Here is a 20,262-nt window from a genome sequence, read left to right as displayed (position 1 = left end):
TTTGTTCGGTGTGCTGTCATTGTGGTTTGTGTGTGGTTTGCTGTGGTTAGTGTTGGTTGTAGTCCTGCGTGTTCCGTGTTCCTTGTTCCCTTTCGAGTTCCCTGTTGTCTCCCGAGTTCCGAGTTGTCTCCCGAGTTCCCCGATACCTGTGCCTTAGCCTTTAGGTTTGATTAAAGTGCCGTTTTCCTCAATACCGTCTGCGTTTGGGTCCTACCTGCCTGCCTGCACCTCCGCCTCCCCTTAACAGAATGACAGCACCGTCACGATGGGACCCAGCGGACGCGCAATTTGACCGTAAGTTGGAGGATTTGATAGCCAAAATAAATAAGACAATGGACCCAGCGGACGATCAAGTTAGCCGTGAGTGGGAGGATTTATTTATTATGAAGGCAATAGATCGCTGGGAGAGTTTGGGGTACCACCCGGTTCCTCCTGGCACTCCAGCTCCCGCACTGACTCCGGTCCCCGAGCCCTGTCCGGTTCCTGAGCCCGCTCCTCGCCTTCCAGAGGGGGACCGGCCTCTTCGCCTGCTTGAGGTGGTCCGCCCTCCGCTCCTGCCTGAGGGGGCCCGCCCCCTGCTCCTTCCAGAGGGGGACCGGCCTCCGCTTCTACCAGAGGGGACCCGCCCTCTGCCTGGCCTTCTACAAGAGGGGACCCGCCCTCTACCCTGTCCACCAGAGGGGACCCGCCCTCTACCTGGCCTGCCTCCTGAGGGGACCCGCCCTCTACCTGGCCTGCCTCCTGAGGGGACCCGCCCTCTGCCTGGCCTTCTACAAGAGGGGACCCGCCCTCTACCCTGTCCTCCTGAGGGGACCCGCCCTCTACCTGGCCTGCCTCCTGAGGGGACCCGCCCTCTACCTGGCCTGCCTCCTGAGGGGACCCGCCCTCTACCTGGCCTGCCTCCTGAGGGGACCTGCCCTCTACCTGGCCTTCCTCCTGAGGGGACCCGCCCTCTACCTGGCCTTCCTCTTAAGGGGACCCGCCCTCTACCTCGCCTTCGCCGGCCTCCTGAAGGGTTCCGCCTTCACCGCTGCCGGTCTTCTGAGGGGGTTCTGTGCCACTGCAGGTCTCCTGAGGGACTGAGCCCTCATCGTCCTTGCCGCCGGCCTCCTGAAGGGTTCCGCCTTCACTCTGCCTCTGCTTGCCCCCCAGGCCGTCCGCCTGAGGCTCCCTGCCATGCCCTGGGGTAGTTTTCTGGACGCCCGCCTGACGTCCCTCGGCTCTGCCGCAGTCCATTTTTTTTTGATTCCCCCCTCCTGGCGCCCCTCCACCCACCCGTTTTGGGTTTGACTTTCTTTGTTTTTTGTTTGTCGTGGGTCGCCTGGGAGTCGACCCTTAAGGGGGGGGTACTGTCAGGGTGTGGGTGTCTCCCTGTGTTTTTCCCTCCTGTGTTGATTACTGTTCCCTCCCCTAATGTGTCTCAGCTGTTCCTCGTTGTGTTTGTTATTTAAGCCCTCGTCTTTCCTTTGTTCGGTGTGCTGTCATTGTGGTTTGTGTGGTTTGCTGTGGTTAGTGTTGGTTGTAGTCCTGCGTGTTCCGTGTTCCTTGTTCCCTTTCGAGTTCCCTGTTGTCTCCCGAGTTCCGAGTTGTCTCCCGAGTTCCCCGATACCTGTGCCTTAGCCTTTAGGTTTGATTAAAGTGCCGTTTTCCTCAATACCGTCTGCGTTTGGGTCCTACCTGCCTGCCTGCACCTCCGCCTCCCCTTAACAGAAAGAAAGAAAGAAAGAAGTTTGTACCTTAATCATGCAGTAAAATGCAAAAAAAAATAAGGAGGGAGTGATTTTCTCACAATATGAAATATATAGTCCAATTAAGTGTACTACAAAATACTAGGATTAGGGTCCCACAAAAAACGTTCCGCCCATCTATGGTGATACCCGCTCCCGCCACTGGGTTTCGCTGACAACACTGATTACGGGCCTGCTACTTTTATGCGCCAAGACACAGGTAGTAAGACTATAGCGAAGACGAGCCAAACGGGTATTTTACACACATGTAATATGTATGCAAGACAATATTTAACATAATCCTAGGTGAGCTAGAAAGGAATGCAGAGATAGGAGATAGGAGTAAGAGTAAGAGAAGAGAGGGGAAGGAGAGAGGAGAAACTAAGATGAGAGGATGAGAGGAGAGGAGAGATGACAAGATAAAGTCACGGTACTCACACACACGGGGAGAATCTTTACATGTAATGTGACCTTTGTGTAAATGTGCTACACATGTTGGGTGGTTGGCTGGTGGACATTAAAAGTAATCGACCCATCTGCGGTTTTTCCTTTTTTATTTAAATCTGAAAAGTCATACATTCATACATTTTATTGTGTCGTTATTTATGATTCTGAATAAAAGTAAGGATTAGATTATTATGATGCACATTAATCCCTGAAACTAGCTATACATAATTGAACCATAAACAATTGTATAGCAATAAACCTATAAAAACATGAGAAAAAAGACAATGAAGTATACTGTAACTCCATCATTTACAATGGGTTATATTTTATAAGTCACTTTCTTAATTTTTTGTTATTTTCTTAATACAATTTTCCTTTTCAAATAAAAGCAGTACAACATTAATGCAGTGCACTCAGATCTCAGATAAAGATTCAAATTCATGAAACAACATTAGTTTGATTGTCTGTTTGATTGACAGGTGAGATGATTAGGGGGGAAGAGTTCATACCTCCAAAATAACAGTAACCTGGACGGAGGATTGGATAGAGAGGCTTAGTAAAGGTGCACTCAGTAGCAGAGTACAGTTTAACCCTGGCTTCCACATCATAGAAGGAGACCAGACCCTCATCTTAATCAACAAACACCCCCACCTTCTGGAGCTCAGCTCTCAGAGGGAGACGGACAGCAGGGTCATCATTGAATACCAACACATCCTTGTAGGAGTAGAGAGTCCAGTAACCTGTCTCAGGCGTCTCTATAATATGACCTTTTCTTTTGATGGACTCGCTGGCCACTCCTAAACACCATGTAGTCTTGTCTTTAACCTGGACCTCAAAGTAAAATCTCCCTGAGAAGCTCTGCCTCGTGAGCACACGTATATTTTTTGTAAATCTCTTAGGGTTGTCTGGGAGGGCCTTCACTACACCTCCATGATGTACTTGTTTCCCATCCTCAGAGAGGATGAGCTGGGGATGAGCTGTATCAGGATCCAGAGTCACATCTACTTCATACTGCTGGACCCTCTTCAGTTCAGCATCACTCAGCTTCTTCATCTCCATGTTCAGTGTCTCCTCCAGCTGATCCAGGAATCTCCTCAAGGTCCCTACGTATGACGGAGGACGGACCTCCACCATCCTCCTGGTCCTTTTGGGTGGAGGCTTCTTCAGTGATTTGAAGGTTTGGAGGAAGTGGAGGTGGTCTTCAGTGTGTGAGAGCTGCTTCACCTCTGAGCTTCTATTTGTCAGATCTTCTATTTCCTGCTCCAGCTCTTTGATGAGGTCTTCCGCTTGTTTCTCAGCGGATTTCAGTTTCTCTTTAACCATTTGGTTGAGGTCATCCTGGCACTTTTCAATGCAGCGCTTCAGTGCAGTGAGGATGTGCACACCATCGGCTATCTCTCTGTCTGCGTCTGCTTTGCTGCGGTTAACTGTGTCTTTAATCTCCTGAATATTTTCTTGTCTCTCCTGGATCATCTGCTTGACTTCAGCCTCTATCTTCCCCAGCTGGGCCATCTTCACTTCATATTCCTCCGTTAGACGTACAACAGGATGGGACCTGTGGTGACCCTCTGTGCACAACAGACACACACACACCTGTTCAGTCTGACAGAAGAGCTTCAGAAGTCGGTCGTGTTTCTTACACATCCTGTCTTCCAGACGGTCCATAGGCTCGACCAGCCGATGTTTCTTCAGGACTGCGACTCTCTGATGTGGCTCCAGGTGGGTTTGGCAGTAAGAGATAAGACACACTAGGCAGGACTTCACGGCCTTCAGCTGGGTCCCAGTACAGACGTCACAGGGAACTTCTGCTGGTTCAACACAAGGCTGCTCTTTTACCCGTACAGAAGTTCCAAACCGATCAACCATCTCTGATAAGAGGATATTGACACGTACATCGGGTCTTGTGTTGAAAAGCTCGTTGCAAAAGGGGCACTTGTACTTGACTTCTTCATCCCAGTACTGTGTAATACAGGTTCGGCAGAAGTTGTGTCCACATGGTGTGGTAACTGGATTGCTTAACACATCCAGACAGATGGAACATGAAAAGTTCTCTTCAGACCAGGACGTGTTAGCAGAGGCCATACCTAAACACAGACGACAAGGTTTATGTATTCCTCATCCTCATCCTCATCGTCATCCGCTTATCCGGGGTCGGGTCGCGGGGGGAGCAGCTCAAGCTCCCCCCGGTTTATGTATTGAGCAATTATATATTTCTAATTCCATAATGGAAGAGAGATTTATTTTAAACTTATCTGAAAGTTGTGCTGTTTTACTCACCTTGTGTTGTTTCTTTCTGCCAGACAATCTGTTCTGAAATGCGTCTTGTTTTCCAACGGAACGAAAGAGCTGCTTCAATTTTGAGAGGCTTTGGTTTCTGGGAAGCTTAAGTTTCGTTTCCTGGGAAAGACGTCCTCTCCTCTCCCACACAACATCTGGCTCCTCCCCCACTGACACAGTTCACTGACGTTTCAACTTTCACTGTGTGTTTGTGTGTGTGTGTGTGTGTGGTGTGGTGTGGTGTGTGTGTGTGGAGGAAGATGTGGACGGGGTGGAGCCGAATATTGAACATTTTGAGACGATCTACTTGGCTTATTCTAGTTACATGTTTTGCTAGGGGCAGAATGTATACAACATCAAAACATATCAAAACTACAATTATATTTGTAGCGACCATGGGTGTGGACGCTGGTCCCGGAGCTGCAAGGGATTCTGGGGGTTCAACTGTCAAGGCGGTGTTGGTTGTTGTGGGGGGGGGGGGGGTAATTGTGTGTTGTTCCCTTATTGTGTGATGTGTAGTGTGACAGCGACCATTAGTTAGAGTGTTGTGTGTGTGCGTGTGCGTAATCACTCTCTGGCATAGGACATCTCCAGATTCTCATAAATGACCGTAAACATGACTTTTTAAGTTTGACAGAGACATGGCAACAACCAAACGACGGTCTCGCGATAATCTGTCGCGAGAGCTGGAAAGTCTCGCCTGTCTCTGTGCCAGTCTACCCGCCATTTGAGTCACTTGTAACAACACTGAATGGACCATCCCCTATCACTGTAGCCACTGTTTACCGTCCGCCTAAGCCCAATTCAGTATTCATCAATGAATTCTCTACTTTCCTCACTCTTATTTCCTCCCTTTCCCCAAATGTAATTCCCCTTCTTGGTGACTTCAATGTCCATATTGATAATGGCAATAATTACCTCACAAAAGACTTTGTATCATGCCTTGACAGTTTTGATTTGCAGCAGTTTATAGATTTTCCCATCCATTCAAAATGCCATATCCTGGATCTACTCTGCTGCTCTGGTGTCACTCCTTTAATTATTCTGCATCTGATCTTCCCATCTCCGATCATATGTTAATCTAATTTAATGTTAAAGTGACAATATTCAAAACTAAACTGCCCCGTACAATCTATTTTCGTAATATCAAGGACATTGGTACAGCACGGGACACTGGCATTTCTAATGTTCCAAGCATCCACTTTAAATCCACCCCTGATGAACTGCCCAGTAACTACAATAGTGGCCGTCACAATCCCCTGGATACCCTAACCCCTTTAAAATCACGGACTGTTTCATTTACACAATCTGCACCTTGGTTTGCTCTTGGCCTTCGCCAACAGAAAACCAGAGGTCGCCAACTACTATAGGAAGACTGGGCTTACCATCCACAAGGAAGTTCATTACCCATTTCCTCTTCTGTAAGGATTCTCTGACCAACGCAAAATCCAACTATTATGCAGAAATAATCAGGTTAGGTACTGGAAACTCTTGAGCGCTATTCTCCCTAAAATTGACCAAATTCATCAGCAGTTAGCCCCCCTGATCTCAACCATCCTACCCTGAGAGCAGCAGGCAGCGAAACAGTCTGGTCAGAGGGGGATTTCCTTGTGCTTTTGGAAAGTTTGCCCGGTTTGAAGTACTAGTGCACCCCCTGCTGGTAAAAGTGGGTCACACACACACACACACACACACACACACACACACACACACACACACACACACACACACACACACACACACACACACACACACACACACACACACACACACACACACACACACACACACACACACACAGGAAGACAGCAGGAAACACAGGAGATACAATATGAGAGACACAAGGAATGACAGTGCCAACGTCCAGGCTCAGTGGACACAGCCATCGAGCCATGGCCATCACAGGCAGACCTTGCAACCCAGAGGAGCCAGGCTGGGTTCAATCTGTCCCCAGGAGAGTGGGAGAGAAGACCACTTCCTACTGCATTGTATGAGACACAAGGAACTAAGAGGGGAGGAAATTGAGGGAGAGAGAAAGAGCAGAGCAGAGCGAGAGAGAGAGAGAGAGAGAGAGAGAGAGAGAGAGAGAGAGAGAGAGAGAGAGAGAGAGAGAGAGAGAGAGAGAGAGAGAGAGAGAGAGAGAGAGAGAGAGAGAGAGAGAGAGAGAGAGAGAGAGAGAGAGAGAGAGAGAGAGAGAGAGAGAGAGAGAGAATGTAGCTATTCTGATTAAACATTGTATTAAGAATGTACCTATTCTGCTTAATAAATATTGTATTCAGAATGTACCTATTCCACAGAAAAGGACCCCATTCTTCTTTTTGTACATTTTTATTGAAATAAAAATCAAACATACATTTCATTGTTATCATTCATAATTGAGAAATATAAACAAATATAATCTTATTTTTTTTTAAACTAGACATTTTCTACTTGCTGCAAACATTTATAATTTGATATTGGTAAATGTATAAAACATTCTGTAAATCAGACATTGATCATAAATGTATATGTAATGTAATCATGGGTTATATTTAATAAAAGTAATGGTTATTATCTTATTGAATTTATCCTTGTCAAACAACAAAGCAGTTATCTCGGATCTCAAATAGTAGAGATTCTATTTCTAATTCAGTCAGTTTGATTGACAGGTGAGATGATCAGGGGGTAAGAGTTCATACCTCCCAAATAACAGTAACCTGGACAAATGATTGGATAGAGAGGCTCAGTAAAACTGCAGCCAGTAGCAGAGTAGATATGAACCCTGGCTTCCACATCATAGAAGGAGACCAGACCCTCATCATAATCAACAAACACCCCCACCTTCTGGAGCTCGGCTCTCAGAGGGAGACAGACAGCAGGGTTATCTCTAAATACCAACCCATCCTTGTAGGAGTAGAGAGTCCAGTAACCTGTCTCAGGGGTCAACATGATCCAATCTTTTCTGTCTATGGACTCTCTGGCCACTCCTAAACGCCATGCAGTCTTGTCTTTAACCTGGACCTCAAAGTAAAATCTCCCTGAGGAGAAGCTCTCCCTTGTGAGAACACATATGTTTTTATTAAATCTCTTAGGGTTGTCTGGGAGTTCCTTCTCTTCACCTCCATCATGTACTTGTTTCCCATCCTCAGAGAGGATGAGCTGGGGATGAGCTGTATCAGGATCCAGAGTCACATCTACTTCATACTGCTGGACCCTCTTTAGTTCAGCATCACGCAGCTTCTTCATCTCCATGTTCAGTGTCTCCTCCAGCTGATCCAGGGATCTCCTCAAGGTCCCTACGTATGACGGAGGACGGACCTCCACCGTGGTCCAGTCCCTGGGGGGTGGAGGATCCTTCAGGGATCTGAAGGCCTGGAGGAAGTGGAGGTGGTCTTCAGTTTGTGACAGCTGCTTCACCTCTAAGCATCTATTGGTCAGATCTTCTATTTCCTGCTCCAGCTCTTTGATGAGGTCTTCAGCTTGTTTCTCTGTGGATTTCAGTTTCTCTTTAACCATATGGTTGAGGTCATCCTGGCACTTTTCAATGCAGCGCTTCAGAGCAGTGAGGATGTGCACACCATCGGCTATCTCTCTGTCTGCATCTGCTTTGCTGCGGTTAACTGTGTCTTTAATCTCCTGAATATTATTTAGTCTCTCCTGGATCATGTGCTGAACTTCAGCCTCTATCTTCCGAAGCTGGGCCATCTTCACTTCATATTCCTCCTTTAGAGGTACAACAGGATGGGACTTGTGGTCTGTCTCTGTGCAGGACTGACACACACACACCTGTTCAGTCTGGCAGAAGAGCTTCAGAAGTCGGTCATGTTTCTTACACATCCTGTCTTCCAGACGGTCCATAGGCTCGACCAGCCGATGTTTCTTCAGGACCTCGACTCTCTGATGTGGCTCCAGGTGGGTTGGGCAGTAGGAGATTAAACACACTAGGCAGGACTTCACGGCCTTCAGCTGGGTCCCAGTACAGACGTCACAGGGAACTTCCCCAGGTTTAACACAGAGCTGATCTTTTACTCGTATTGATGTTTGAAACTGAGCGGCCAGCTCTGAGAAGAGGGTATTAATCCGTAAATCAGGTCTTGTGTTAAAAGCCATGTTGCAAAGAGGACATTTGAACTTGATTTGTTCATCCCAGTGCTTTGTAATACAGGTTCTGCAGAAGTTGTGTCCACATGGTGTGGTAACTGGACTGTTGAATACATCTAGACAGATTGAACATGAAAAGTTCTCTTCAGACCAGGAAGCGTTGGCGCAGGCCATTCCTAGACACAGACGACAAGGTTTATGTATTGAGCAATCCCATTATTTTTGTTATTCCTAACTGCAAAAGTGTTTTTAACTTATCTCAAAGTTGTGCTGCTTTACTCACCTTGTTGTTGTTTCTGTCTGTCGGACTATTTAATGCGTGTTATTATCTCCTGAAAGAGAGAACTGCTTAGACGTCGGGGTGCTTTAGGTTTCGTTTCCTCAACATGACGTCCTCTCCCCTCCTCTCCTAACACCTGGCTCCGCCCCTTCGGCACGTGAGAGCAGCACAGCACCACATTCATTCACTGTGTCGGCCTCTTCAAATGCGTTGATGTGTGTTCTCTTCTTTCTGGAGTTAAGGGAGAGCCGGTGCAGAACGAGAGACATGATTCGATGGTTATTTACAACTGGGATCATCGTTGTAGATCTATTTGGGTTTCCGGGGCTTCCCCGAATACTTTTTATCCAACCCCGATCCGATTTCAACAGAAACAGGTCACAGAGAGCAAAGAGCTGTTCATTGGCGCTACGCTGCTGTAGGAACTCTCCCCGATGTAGACGCGCAAAGTGCACACACGAGTAGCAGAGCTGAGAGCAGCAGGCAGCGATACGGTCTGGTCAGTGGTGGATTTCCTTTTGCTTTTGGAAAGCTTGCTGCGTTTGAAGTACTAGTGCACCCCCTGCTGGTAAAAGTGGGCCTCACACACGCACATGCACACGCACACGCACACACGCACACGCACAATGTATGAGACACAAGAAACTAAGAGGGGAGGAAAAAGCGAGAGGGAGAGGGAATGGGAGCGAGGGAGAGTAAGGAGAATATAGCTATTCTGAGTAAACATTGTATTCAGAATGTACCTATTCTACTGAATAAATATTGTGCTGGGAATGTACCTATTCTGCTTGATAAACATTGTATTCAGAATGTACCTATTCCGCAGAAAATGTCTCCATTCTTCTTTTTGTAAATTTTTATTGAAATCAAAATCGAACACACAGTTGATTGTTATCATTCATTATTGAGAAACATAAACTAATATATCTTTTTTCTACTGTGTCTTTGATCTCTTTAATCTTTATTTTTCTCTCCTGGATCATCTGATGAACTTCAGCCTCTATCTTCCCCATTAGGGCCGTCTTCACTTCATATTCCTCCTTTAGAGGTACAACAGGATGGGACTTGTGGTCTGTCTCTGTGCAGGACTGACACACACACACCTGTTCAGTCTGGCAGAAGAGATCCAGAAGTCTGTCGTGTTTCTTACACATCCTGTCTTCCAGACGGTCCATAGGCTCGACCAGCCGATGTTTCTTCAGGACTGCGACTCTCTGATGTGGCTCCAGGTGGGTTTGGCAGTAAGAGATAAGACACACTAGGCAGGACTTCACAGCCTTCAGCTTGGTCCCAGTACAGACGTCACAGGGAACTTCTCCTGTTTCCACACAATGCTGCTCTTTTACTCGTAGGAATGTTCTAAACTGAGAGGCCAGCTCTGATAAGAGGATATTCACCTGTAGTTCAGGTCTTGTGTTGAAAATCTTGTTGCAAACAGGACATTTGTACCGGACTTGTTCATCCCAAAACTTTGTAATACAGGTTCTGCAGAAGTTGTGTCCACAGGGTGTGGTAACTGGGCTGCTGAACACATCCAGACAGATGGGACATGAAAAGTTCTCTTCAGACCAGGAAGTGTTAGCAGAGGCCATTCCTAGACACAGACGACAAGGTTTAAGTATTGAGCAATTCCCTTATTTTTGTAATGCCATAACTGGAAAAGAGGTTTGAACTTCTCTCAAAGTTGTGCTTTTTCACTCACCGTTTCGTGGTTTCTGTCTCTCAGACAATTTTTTCCAAAATGCGATTTATTTTTCTCCTAACAGAGACTACTGCTTCCACGTCGGGTGGCTTTGGTTTCAATGAACCTTAGGTTGTATTTCCTTAACAAGACGTCCTCTCCCCTCCTTACTGGTTCCTCCCCTAATAGCTGGCTCCGCCCCCACGGACACAGTTCACTAACAGTTCAAGATCCACACTCTGGCCTTGGGTGCATTCATGCGCTGTAATTCAAAAACGTTGATGTGTTTCAAATATGTTTGAAACACGACAAAACACAAAGAGCTGGTGAAAAACCAGAGACATTGTGGTGATTTAATAGTGATTTGCCTCTGTAACTAAGATTAAGAGCTATACAAAAACAATTGACTTGACTTCTTTTTTTTTCCTGAGGCTGGTATTTTTCCACAAAAGTCTTTAAAAAAAAGCAACCCTCTCTCTTTGTGCCCAGGTTATAGATGATTTATGGTTTGTGATTTGATATTGAGTCAACACTAGTAGTGTTATAAGGCTTATCTCACAGACTTTAACCTCATAAATGTGTGTGAGTACGACTCTGCAAACGACTCTTACCAGAACGGCTGATCAAAAGAAAAAAGAGAACAAGATATCGATGGAGAGATTATCTATTTATACTGTTTATATAAATATAGATAAATAGATTGAGACCACGCTGTGATAAAGTTGAGCAATGACAATCCAGATCTTCAAGCCACGTTACAGCTCAACGTTCAGACAACCCGTGTCATAACGGGAGTTAAACCAAAGAACAACACCCCCTCATCCAACAACATGGCAGCAGTTATAACCTAATGGCTGCACACACACACACACACACACACACACACACACACACACACACACACACACACACACACACACACACACACACACACACACACACACACACACACACACACATTATTACCATAATGTTAACCCTGCCAAAAATATCTGACATAAGCAAGGGGATTTCTCGTTAGTAATGTATTTTACTAAGTTCTCCAGCTACATAAATGATCAGTGAACAATATATTCAAATGTCTCAATTCAAAATGACTGTCGATTCAAAAAGCACCGCACTCAATTTTCGCTTTTTGACCCTTTTGGTCTCCTCCTCATATAGGCAAGTAACTCCTTTTAAAAAACAGCACTTGTTTCGACATTCTCACATTGATCCCTCTGCAATGCCACATAAGAACTGTTACGCTACGTCCTGCTACGCGGTCCAACACCCCCATCTAGTGGTCGCTGGTTGTTTCTGGTCCTCTTCCCCTCGACACACCTGCCGCTAATCATCATTCCCTACTTCAGTCGGGGATTTCCAATCACCCGGCGCCAGTTCGTCGTTTACTACAAGTTCCAATCCGTCTCTAGATTTGTGTTCCCAAAAGACTACGGGGCCCCACACTGAGGTACCTGGGCAGAAAGAGACTGCCTGTTTCATTCTGTGTTGTTTTCATGCATGCATGTTTGTTTTGGCAGGCGTCACCACGGTGCCCACGTACGTACGCACGCACGCACGCGCGTGCGCACACACACACACACACACACACACACACACACACACACACACACACACACACACACACACACACACACACACACACACACACACACACACACTTTGTATTGATCTTTTTTGCCTACACACTGTCTTGGTGTGTGTGTGTGTGTGTGTGTGTGTGTGTGTGTGTGTGTGTGTGTGTGTGTGTGTGTGTGTGTGTCTGTGTCTGTGTGTGTGTATATGTGTAAGGTCTGCCTCACTTGTATTCATTTTACTCTGCAATAACTTGATGGAACCTTAGATGTTTGGGGATAAGCAGCACAGCAGTCCGGTAGCTATTTAAAGCTATTAATAAACTGCGTATTTCGTTTATTTAGATAAAGCATTATGAAAAAGTTTATGTGCACAATAAAGCATACAAATAATGGGTTTGTGTTAGGACGTTAGGACGTTCATGAAACCAATAAATCCCAAATCTACTCTCTTGAGAAGAGGCAATAAAAATGCGATATGCGTGGAAGAGAGACGGAGAAGGGAGGAAGGAGAGGAGGAAAGGATTAGAGAAGAGAGAGTATTTAGTGACCAGAACTGTGTGGAGCGTATCTAGTGTGTGTGTGTGTGTGTGTGTGTGTGTGTGTGTGTGTGTGTGTGTGTGTGTGTGTGTGTGTGTGTGTGTGTGTGTGTGTGTGTGTGTGTGTGCAGACGCCAGGGAGGAGTGAGGGGAGTGGTAGGTCTGGCAACCTGCTGGCTCCACCCCCAATCCATATATGGACTTCCTCCCTCTAATGAGGCAAGCCTGGGGATCGTTAGGCAGGGGTGCTTGGGCTTAAGAGGGCTAGCCAACAGACATGTGGGGAAGTTGGAGTTGGAAGAGGAGCTAGAGAAGCTAGGGCTAGCAGAGGACAGGCAGGATCTGTGTGATCGCCTGGAAGAACGGAACGCCCTGAGAGAGAGACAGGTGGAAGGTGTTGGGGCATATAGGAGGTGGATGACCCTTTTCCCACCCTGGGTTTATTTAAAAATATATATATTTATTTCTGCTTGGGACTGCTCTGTGTTGTGCCATTTTGTCTACTCAACTTGATAGCGTTGAAACCCCACACCCACTGGCCCGCTACACTATATTACGTTCATCTTTGGTGTCTGTCTATTTTGTGTGTTCATCTTTATGGTGTGTATCTATATGGTGTATACCTATGGTGTGTGTGCGTGTATATACTGTATATGGTTTGTATCTATCGTGTGTGTATGCATATGGTTTGCATCTATATGTTGTGTGGATCTATGTGTGTATATCTGTGGTGTGCGCGTGCATATGGTGTGAATCTATATGGTGTATTGGTGGGTATGCTTTCACGTGTGTGGTGGTAGGCGTGGCGATGACTCCAGTTTAACCAGTGAATGAGTCCCTCTGGTCTCTTTGATGCAAGCTTACTTCTCACTCCTCAAAGGGCCGTTCAGGATGCTGCCAAGTTACGGTTGCAATTGAGACGTATCTCGCATAGAGCTCAGAGCTAGGTTCTCGTTTGGTAACACTGCCCTCTGCTGTCCACATCCGCTCACTACACCACAGGGACGCAAGATCACACGTGACTTCCTTTTCACCCACTTGAAATCTAGCAGTCACACATGTCTATGGTCACACACACACACACTCACACTCACACTCGCGCACAGTAAAGTGAATCAGACTAAATCCCTTAATTAAAATGAGGAAGGTCATTTATGATCAAACACAGTGCTGAAATAGCCTCTCACTGTTACCAGAGGGCGCTGAACCTGCGTTGAGTTTTACAAATTACCTCACCTGCCACAGCTCGCCTGCCAAGTTAGATGCACATATTCCTGTCTGGCTGTTAGCCGTAATAGTCTGCAGCTGTGGCTCATAGGCTGATTGAGCCACACCCATTCTGGTAATTCCGGGCAAGAGTTTTAGACTGGAGGGAGGCTTGAGTTGTGCAAATGACTCGACGGTTGTGCTATTTGTTTACAGTAAAAATATGCTTTTTAACAACCATGTGGTGGTTAAACTCATTTGAAATTCAAATAATGATTCTACCTGAAAGTAACATTTTAGAGACTATGGATTCAAACTTGTCAAAGTAAGAGGTAAATCACTCTTGACTAACGAGTCAAATAATAAGTATAATTTATTTTAAAAAGCTGGATTAGTTAAGTATCTTATTCATTATTTAAAAGTTGGATGATCCCAAAAGCCCTGCATTTGTGTTGTCATTCATTTATGGAGATGGTAGATGTTGAACTGTGGGACAGTGCCCAAGTTTGGGGACCATGAGTAAACTGTTCCTTCCTTCAAAGGTCTAGCATGGATATTTAACTGCAGTTCTGTGAGTATCCCACCTTAACCATGAAGATGAACTGCAAACTGTAAGTCATTAGTTTCTCATTACTCTTGGGCACATTGTATTTTGGCTTCCTGGTGAGTTAACCCGTTACCTGAAGGTTGATCTGTGTAGTAAAGATGTTTTATTGGTTCATGGGTTATTTAGGTGTTTGTTTTATGTTGGTTTTAATGATTTGTTAAAATGGTTACAGGCTCGAAGTTATTGTTGTAAGATTGAGTAATGGGTTGGGTTCTGATATCTTCAGTCTTCTTTCCAGTTGCTCTCCTGAGCTCTGCATCTTCATCTCAAGAGTGTTGCTTTACTGAGGAGGGTGTGGTCTGAGTGAGCAGAGGTGCATACTGGGATACAGAGCTGTCTGAAGTCTACAGGTCTGTAGACGCGCCCCCTCAGGGGAAACCGAGTGTTTGAGAAACCGTCGTGACATCAGTTACATGGACTGGAATGTTCTTTAAGATGGAGACAGGGATTCAGAAGGAGAAACACCAGGGGGAGATGAGGGGGCTCCTCATCTCAACGACTAAAACACAACTTCAGTCTGACACAGAACCATGGAACACATTCAACAGTCCCCTCCAGGCATCCTGACTCCTCAGGAATGGTTTTTCCAAGAAGGGCTTATTTGGGGCCATTCCCAGATGGATCCTGCTCCTCAAGAGCCACCCCCTCCACTGGGTGGTCTTCCGAACAGATTACCTCCTTCCTGTCGTCAGGCTGACTAAAGCTGCACTGTTTGCATCTGTGAATGCCCCTCATTCAAACCACTGGACTACAAAGACATGACTTCAGAGATGTTGAATCAACCTGGGACACATTTTGGAGACGCCAAGCATAATCCATCACCAATGTGGGACGCCGCTGAAGAATGTTGTACATAATTTACGGGTTTTGGAGTCATTGGTTGTTCTGTTCTGGGTGCCCTGGCAGGAGAGCTGGGGTTGGATGATGGAACGTTATTTGGCGTCAGGTTTTTACCCTGCATGATTGTTTGGCCTTTTGTGGCTCAGTGGTGTGTGTTTAGGTTTGACATGAGATGGATGATTTTTGAGCGTCTCCAGGGTTCTACTGTGTATGTCTCCCACTCACACCGGGCATGGGGTTCTACGTGCCTGTCCTGGGTTCTATGTGTGTGTCCGGCTTGCTTTGACAGTGATAAGGTTCATACGGGGGTCTGTGTGATTGGCTTGGGATATTGGAATGGTCGACTAAATCATACCTGATGGGCGGCCACATGTTTACTTGAGGGCCTCCAGTAGACATGAAGAGCCCTGAGCGACACTCCGGAGAGATATCCAACACACCGGGCAGGAAGGAGAGTATCCAACTCAAGTGTAAAAGGATGCAAGCGGCGTGTTCAGATCAGTGACTTCAAACTAGCACTACACCAATCAGGATCAATGGAGGATGGACCCCTAAAGGCATTCCACAAGGAGAGTCTGACGTTGGAAAGGGTCCTCAATGGATATTCAAGATGACCTTCAGACCTGTAATGAGACGGCTCTTCCTACCTGACTGGATTGATGGAGAGCCCTGTGGATCTTGTCTTGCTCTCAGTTGCATGTCTTCTCAGGCTGAACTGCATTTGTTTCGGACAGGACTAGCTGAACGATTGGTTCCCTTAAATCAGAACCAATCCTATGTGTGGTTGGTGTGGATCTCCAACTAGTGCGCTCTTCGAGCTGAAGTTTTGCTCTTCATCTTAGGAGTTAGGGAAACCTTCACTGGGGCTTCAAGGTGTTAAGAGGAGAATGTTTCAAAGTGTTCCATGGTACTCTGATGAGGACCGTTGTTTTGTTCCACTGGCTGGGAGGAAGAACCCTCACATCTTCCTCTTGGCCTTTCTCCTCTGAGAATCCTGGCGCCATCTTGAAGGATATTCAAGCTCATGTAACTGATGTCACGACAGATTCTCAAGCACTTGGTTTCTCCTGAGGTGCGTGTCTATAGAACTGAAGACTTCAGATGGCATTGTATCCCAGCATGCATCTCTGCTCACTCAGACCACACCCCCATGAGTAGGATGCAACACTCTAGTGATGGAGATGTAGAGTTTTATAAGTAACAAGGGAGAAGACAGAGGTGATTAGAACACAATGGCATGTCAAGTCTTTAAACCATGAAGATGGTTGGATAGTTCAGGAATTGGGCTTTTTATTATGGGCGGTCCTTTCACTCAGATGCCCACTTCTCACTGGACCTGTACATGTGTTAGCTGGCTGGCATGATTTGCTGTTGGTGATGAGGCGGTCAGGGTGACGTTGCAGGGCTATGGTCGGCTCTCTGTGAGCTCAACGTTTAGATTTGCTCTGTATGGTTTATACCCTGAATAATCTAGATAATTGTAAAATGTAGACACGGTTTTGTATTGAATGATTTTAGGTTTAAAGTTGTTGCGGGACGTACATGGTAGTTTGGTTCATGGTTTTGAGTGATATAACTTGTACTCACTGGGTGCATTATAATGTAAAGGTACACTGAATAGTAGTAATTACCAACAGTAACAAACAGATCTCCTCAAGGTAAGTCTGTTGGCTGTGTTTTAATGAAGACCATCGCTGGACTTCAGGATCTTCCTCCGTTCAGCTCAAGGTGAGGCGCTGGTTCTGTTTTTTCTTTGGTTGGTTCCGGCTGGAATGTTCGGATTCCAGTCGGACGGTTTGTGCTTCCCGCCGTGGAAGGTTCTGAGTGTGGTCACTTGATTTAGTCCTTATGGTTAGCATAGAATGTTGTAGTCTTGACAACCATTAGAAGCCACCTGGCAGTTAGGTGGTCGGGAGTCCCCTGAGGGAATCTGGCGGACGTTCTGGAAACTATTTTTCAGTCGGTTTCCATTGGGAATTGTTGCCCCTTATCTTAAACAACTTAAGTTTGATATTAAATACATACTGACGTGTACGTCGTACAATATGTTGATAATTTCCGATGGTTGCGCCGTCATTTTAACGACGTTGACGTGACGGGACTCTCGCTGAGTACAAAACGGCGTTCTACTTGCGGGCCCAATTTTGACATCAGTGAAGGCTGAAAATCGTTTCAAAGTGGAAGACAATTTGACATTTCTTCAACGGAACCCAGCACCTGAATATGGCTGAGTATATTTGATTCAATATCGATACTGCTTGGTGTTCTTTGTTACTTCAGCTTTTGTATGTTCTAAATATTTGCTGTCATTAATTGCCACAGAAGTTAAACCCTACCCAATGGAATGACGTTAAACAACGACTTTGGTGCAGAGTTACCAACTGGATAATATCAAAGCCAATATAATGGCCGTCCTTCCCACATGTTACAGTAGAAGATACTCTAGAACTGTACAAGGTTAAAAAGTTAACATGTAGTTTGTCCCAAGATCGCCACCTCCTCACCCAGAGCCAGACCTCCACCTCCTCACCCAGAGCCAGACCTCCACCTCCTCACCCAGAGCCAGACCTCCACCTCCTCACCCAGAGCCAGACCGCCACCTCTTGTCAGAAGTCCTCCAGAACAGGTCAGTGCTCTGGTGTGTGAGTAGAGTCTTCTCAGGTCAGTTTCAATGCTTGGGCTGAACCACTTCTTTAAACTTATGGACTGCTGTCTTCATTCCCATGCTCATGTCTGGTCTCGAGTCTTTTCTAGCCTTGAGTTATAAAATAATAGTTAAATAAATTGTGTAACTCTGTTTCGGATGAGTCAATTAGGTTTATTGTTGGTTAAATGCTGATATAAACCTCCTGCTGTAGCTGAAAGGTGAGGCTGAGAGGCTGGGGACCGGAGGCTTGTGGTGCCAGGATGGACCGGAGACTGAGGCTGGAGACCAGGGGCCTGCAGCACCGGACCAGAGGGTAACCATCACAAAGCTCATCTGAAACACTAAAATCCACGGTAGTTTAGGTCTGGTTTTGATCATCTTATGACTTTAAATCTGTGCCAAGCTGTGAGTTGAGTTAATTCATACGGGGGTTATGTAGGAGTCATATGAGCCATTATTGTTACTAGTGTTGCTACGACCGTAGTGGATGAATTGCTGAACACGACAATCTGCAGACGTTGTCTAATTTAAGTGTTTAAATATGGTTAAATTTGACTTCCATTTTACAAGTGAACCTCAGATGCAGGAGGTGGGGTGTGTTGCGTCCCCAGGTGATTTACTGCCGAGATCAACTGTTTGTAACCAGACCAGGAATCCATGGCTGAAGGAGCTGATGGAGGAGCCGTGCTGAAGGAGCTGATGGAGGAGACGTGCTGAAGGCCCTGCCTGGTGGAGGAGCTGGTGGAGGCCCTGCCTGGTGAAGGATGTCTGTCGTGAGGTAGATGGAGCCCGACTCTGAAGTGATCATCACACTCACTGCCACTTCTCGTGGAATACTGCTACCACAAACTACCGGCGTTTGTACCATATATACCAGACGACTACATCTGTTTTACCACATGTTGAAGCAAGGCTTCCGCTGTTTGTTCCAGACAAGGACTCTGTCTGTGGAGAGCTGCTGGAGGAGCTGAGACGCTGGAGGACGACTAGGAATCGACCAACAAGGACTCCTCTTAAGTTTTTATTTACTTACATGGTTGACCTAACGGGAAAAATACAGCTGTTACTTTGACATGCGTTAACCAACTACCGCTGTGTTTTCTTACTAGAACGTGTTTCTGGAGCGGAGGCGAGCTGGTAGGGGAGCCGTGAATCTGGAGGATGACCATGACTGTACCAACAAGGATTGTAAGTTTGTATTAAACAAACAAACTGGAAATAAAGGGCTTAAAAATAATACAAACTACATGTTTGTTACCAGACGTCAGGGTCAGACTCGTACTGTTTGTTCCAGACCAGGACTCTGGCTGAGGAGAGCTGATGGAGGAGCCAAGACTCTGGAGGACGACATCACTCTACCACCAAGGATCCTCGTAAGTTTGCATAAAATAAACAGAGTGGACTTGTTGTAACGCAGGATTAGTTTGTCCAGTACAAGTTACGGCATAGTACTGTGGTTGTTTACCAGACAAACTATAGCTGCTACTTTGTTACGTGCCATTAGAGCCCAACTACTACTGAGTTTGTTACCTTACATTAAAGCCCAACTACTCCTGCGTTTGTTACCTTACATTAGAGACAAGTTACTACTGTATTTGTTACCTTTCAAGAGACCAATTACGTTTGTAACCAGACCAGGAATCTGGAGGACTGATGGAGAAGCCGTACACCTGGAAGGCAAATCCTGAGGACAACCAGGACTCTACCATCAAGGACTCCTCGTAAGTTTGCATTATCTGGACATAGTGGACTAGGTAGGGGGTTGGGGGTTCAACTCTCAGACCAATGGTGCCGGGTTCAAGGCCTCAGAATACAGTGATGCGCCCTAAAGCCTGCCTGCTCCTTAATGACGTCTCTTTGGTTCAGATAATGTTGCATCTTTTGAATATTGAACCTAATCCATGTCCTTTTTTGGTCCGGGCAGACACACCTGAGCTGAACCCTACCTGATCCTGTTTGGTCGGGGGTAGACACACCTGAGCTAAACCCGCCCTGATCCTGACACCCTGCTGGTCCCGTCTCCTCAGTTCATCTCCGCCTCGCCTCCAGAAGTCCTGCTGAGCTCAGCAGTCTGAGGCTGATGGATCAATGACCTCCAGTGGGAGTGATCTTCTTGACCCCACATGTAACCGTGTGCTTCCACACGCCTTTCCCTCACGTCTGTCACTAACCTCACTACTTCACTACTCTCTACTGCTTCCTCTTCTTCTTCCTTCTCTGTGGTTCGAACCTTTACACTGAAGGTGCGTCCTCCTGCCCTCAGAGGGTTTAGCGTTAGGGTTGAGAGTCAGGGTTTAGAGTCAGGGACAGAGCTGGTCAGGGAGGACTGCTTTTACACAAACCTCTTCACTTGC

The 20,262-nt window shown here is 46.2% G+C and overlaps 1 protein-coding gene across 2 annotated transcripts; it reads right to left on the bottom strand.

The window, feature by feature from the left end:
- Window positions 1-6,763: 6,763 nt before the first annotated feature.
- LOC115543064 (E3 ubiquitin-protein ligase TRIM39-like) lies at window positions 6,764-10,750 on the bottom strand. 2 transcript variants are annotated; one of them, XM_030355614.1, is made up of 3 exons: window positions 10,514-10,750; window positions 9,915-10,405; window positions 6,764-8,216 (listed from the first exon to the last, which is right to left on the bottom strand). In XM_030355614.1, the coding sequence occupies exons 2-3, from the start codon at window positions 10,401-10,403 to the stop codon at window positions 7,080-7,082; spliced, it is 1,626 nt and encodes a 541-aa protein (XP_030211474.1). In that variant the 5' UTR covers window positions 10,404-10,405; window positions 10,514-10,750; the 3' UTR covers window positions 6,764-7,079. The 2 variants fall into 2 exon arrangements, with proteins under 2 accessions (XP_030211474.1, XP_030211473.1); XM_030355613.1 differs by lacking the exons at window positions 9,915-10,405; window positions 10,514-10,750 and adding an exon at window positions 8,815-9,356 and having other exon boundaries at window positions 6,866-8,707.
- Window positions 10,751-20,262: the final 9,512 nt, after the last annotated feature.

This window comes from Gadus morhua, chromosome 4 (assembly GCF_902167405.1).
Source record: "Gadus morhua chromosome 4, gadMor3.0, whole genome shotgun sequence".
NCBI lineage: Eukaryota > Metazoa > Chordata > Actinopteri > Gadiformes > Gadidae > Gadus > Gadus morhua.
Note: the sequence above shows the minus strand (reverse complement) of the source record. Positions and strands in the feature narration are given on the sequence as shown.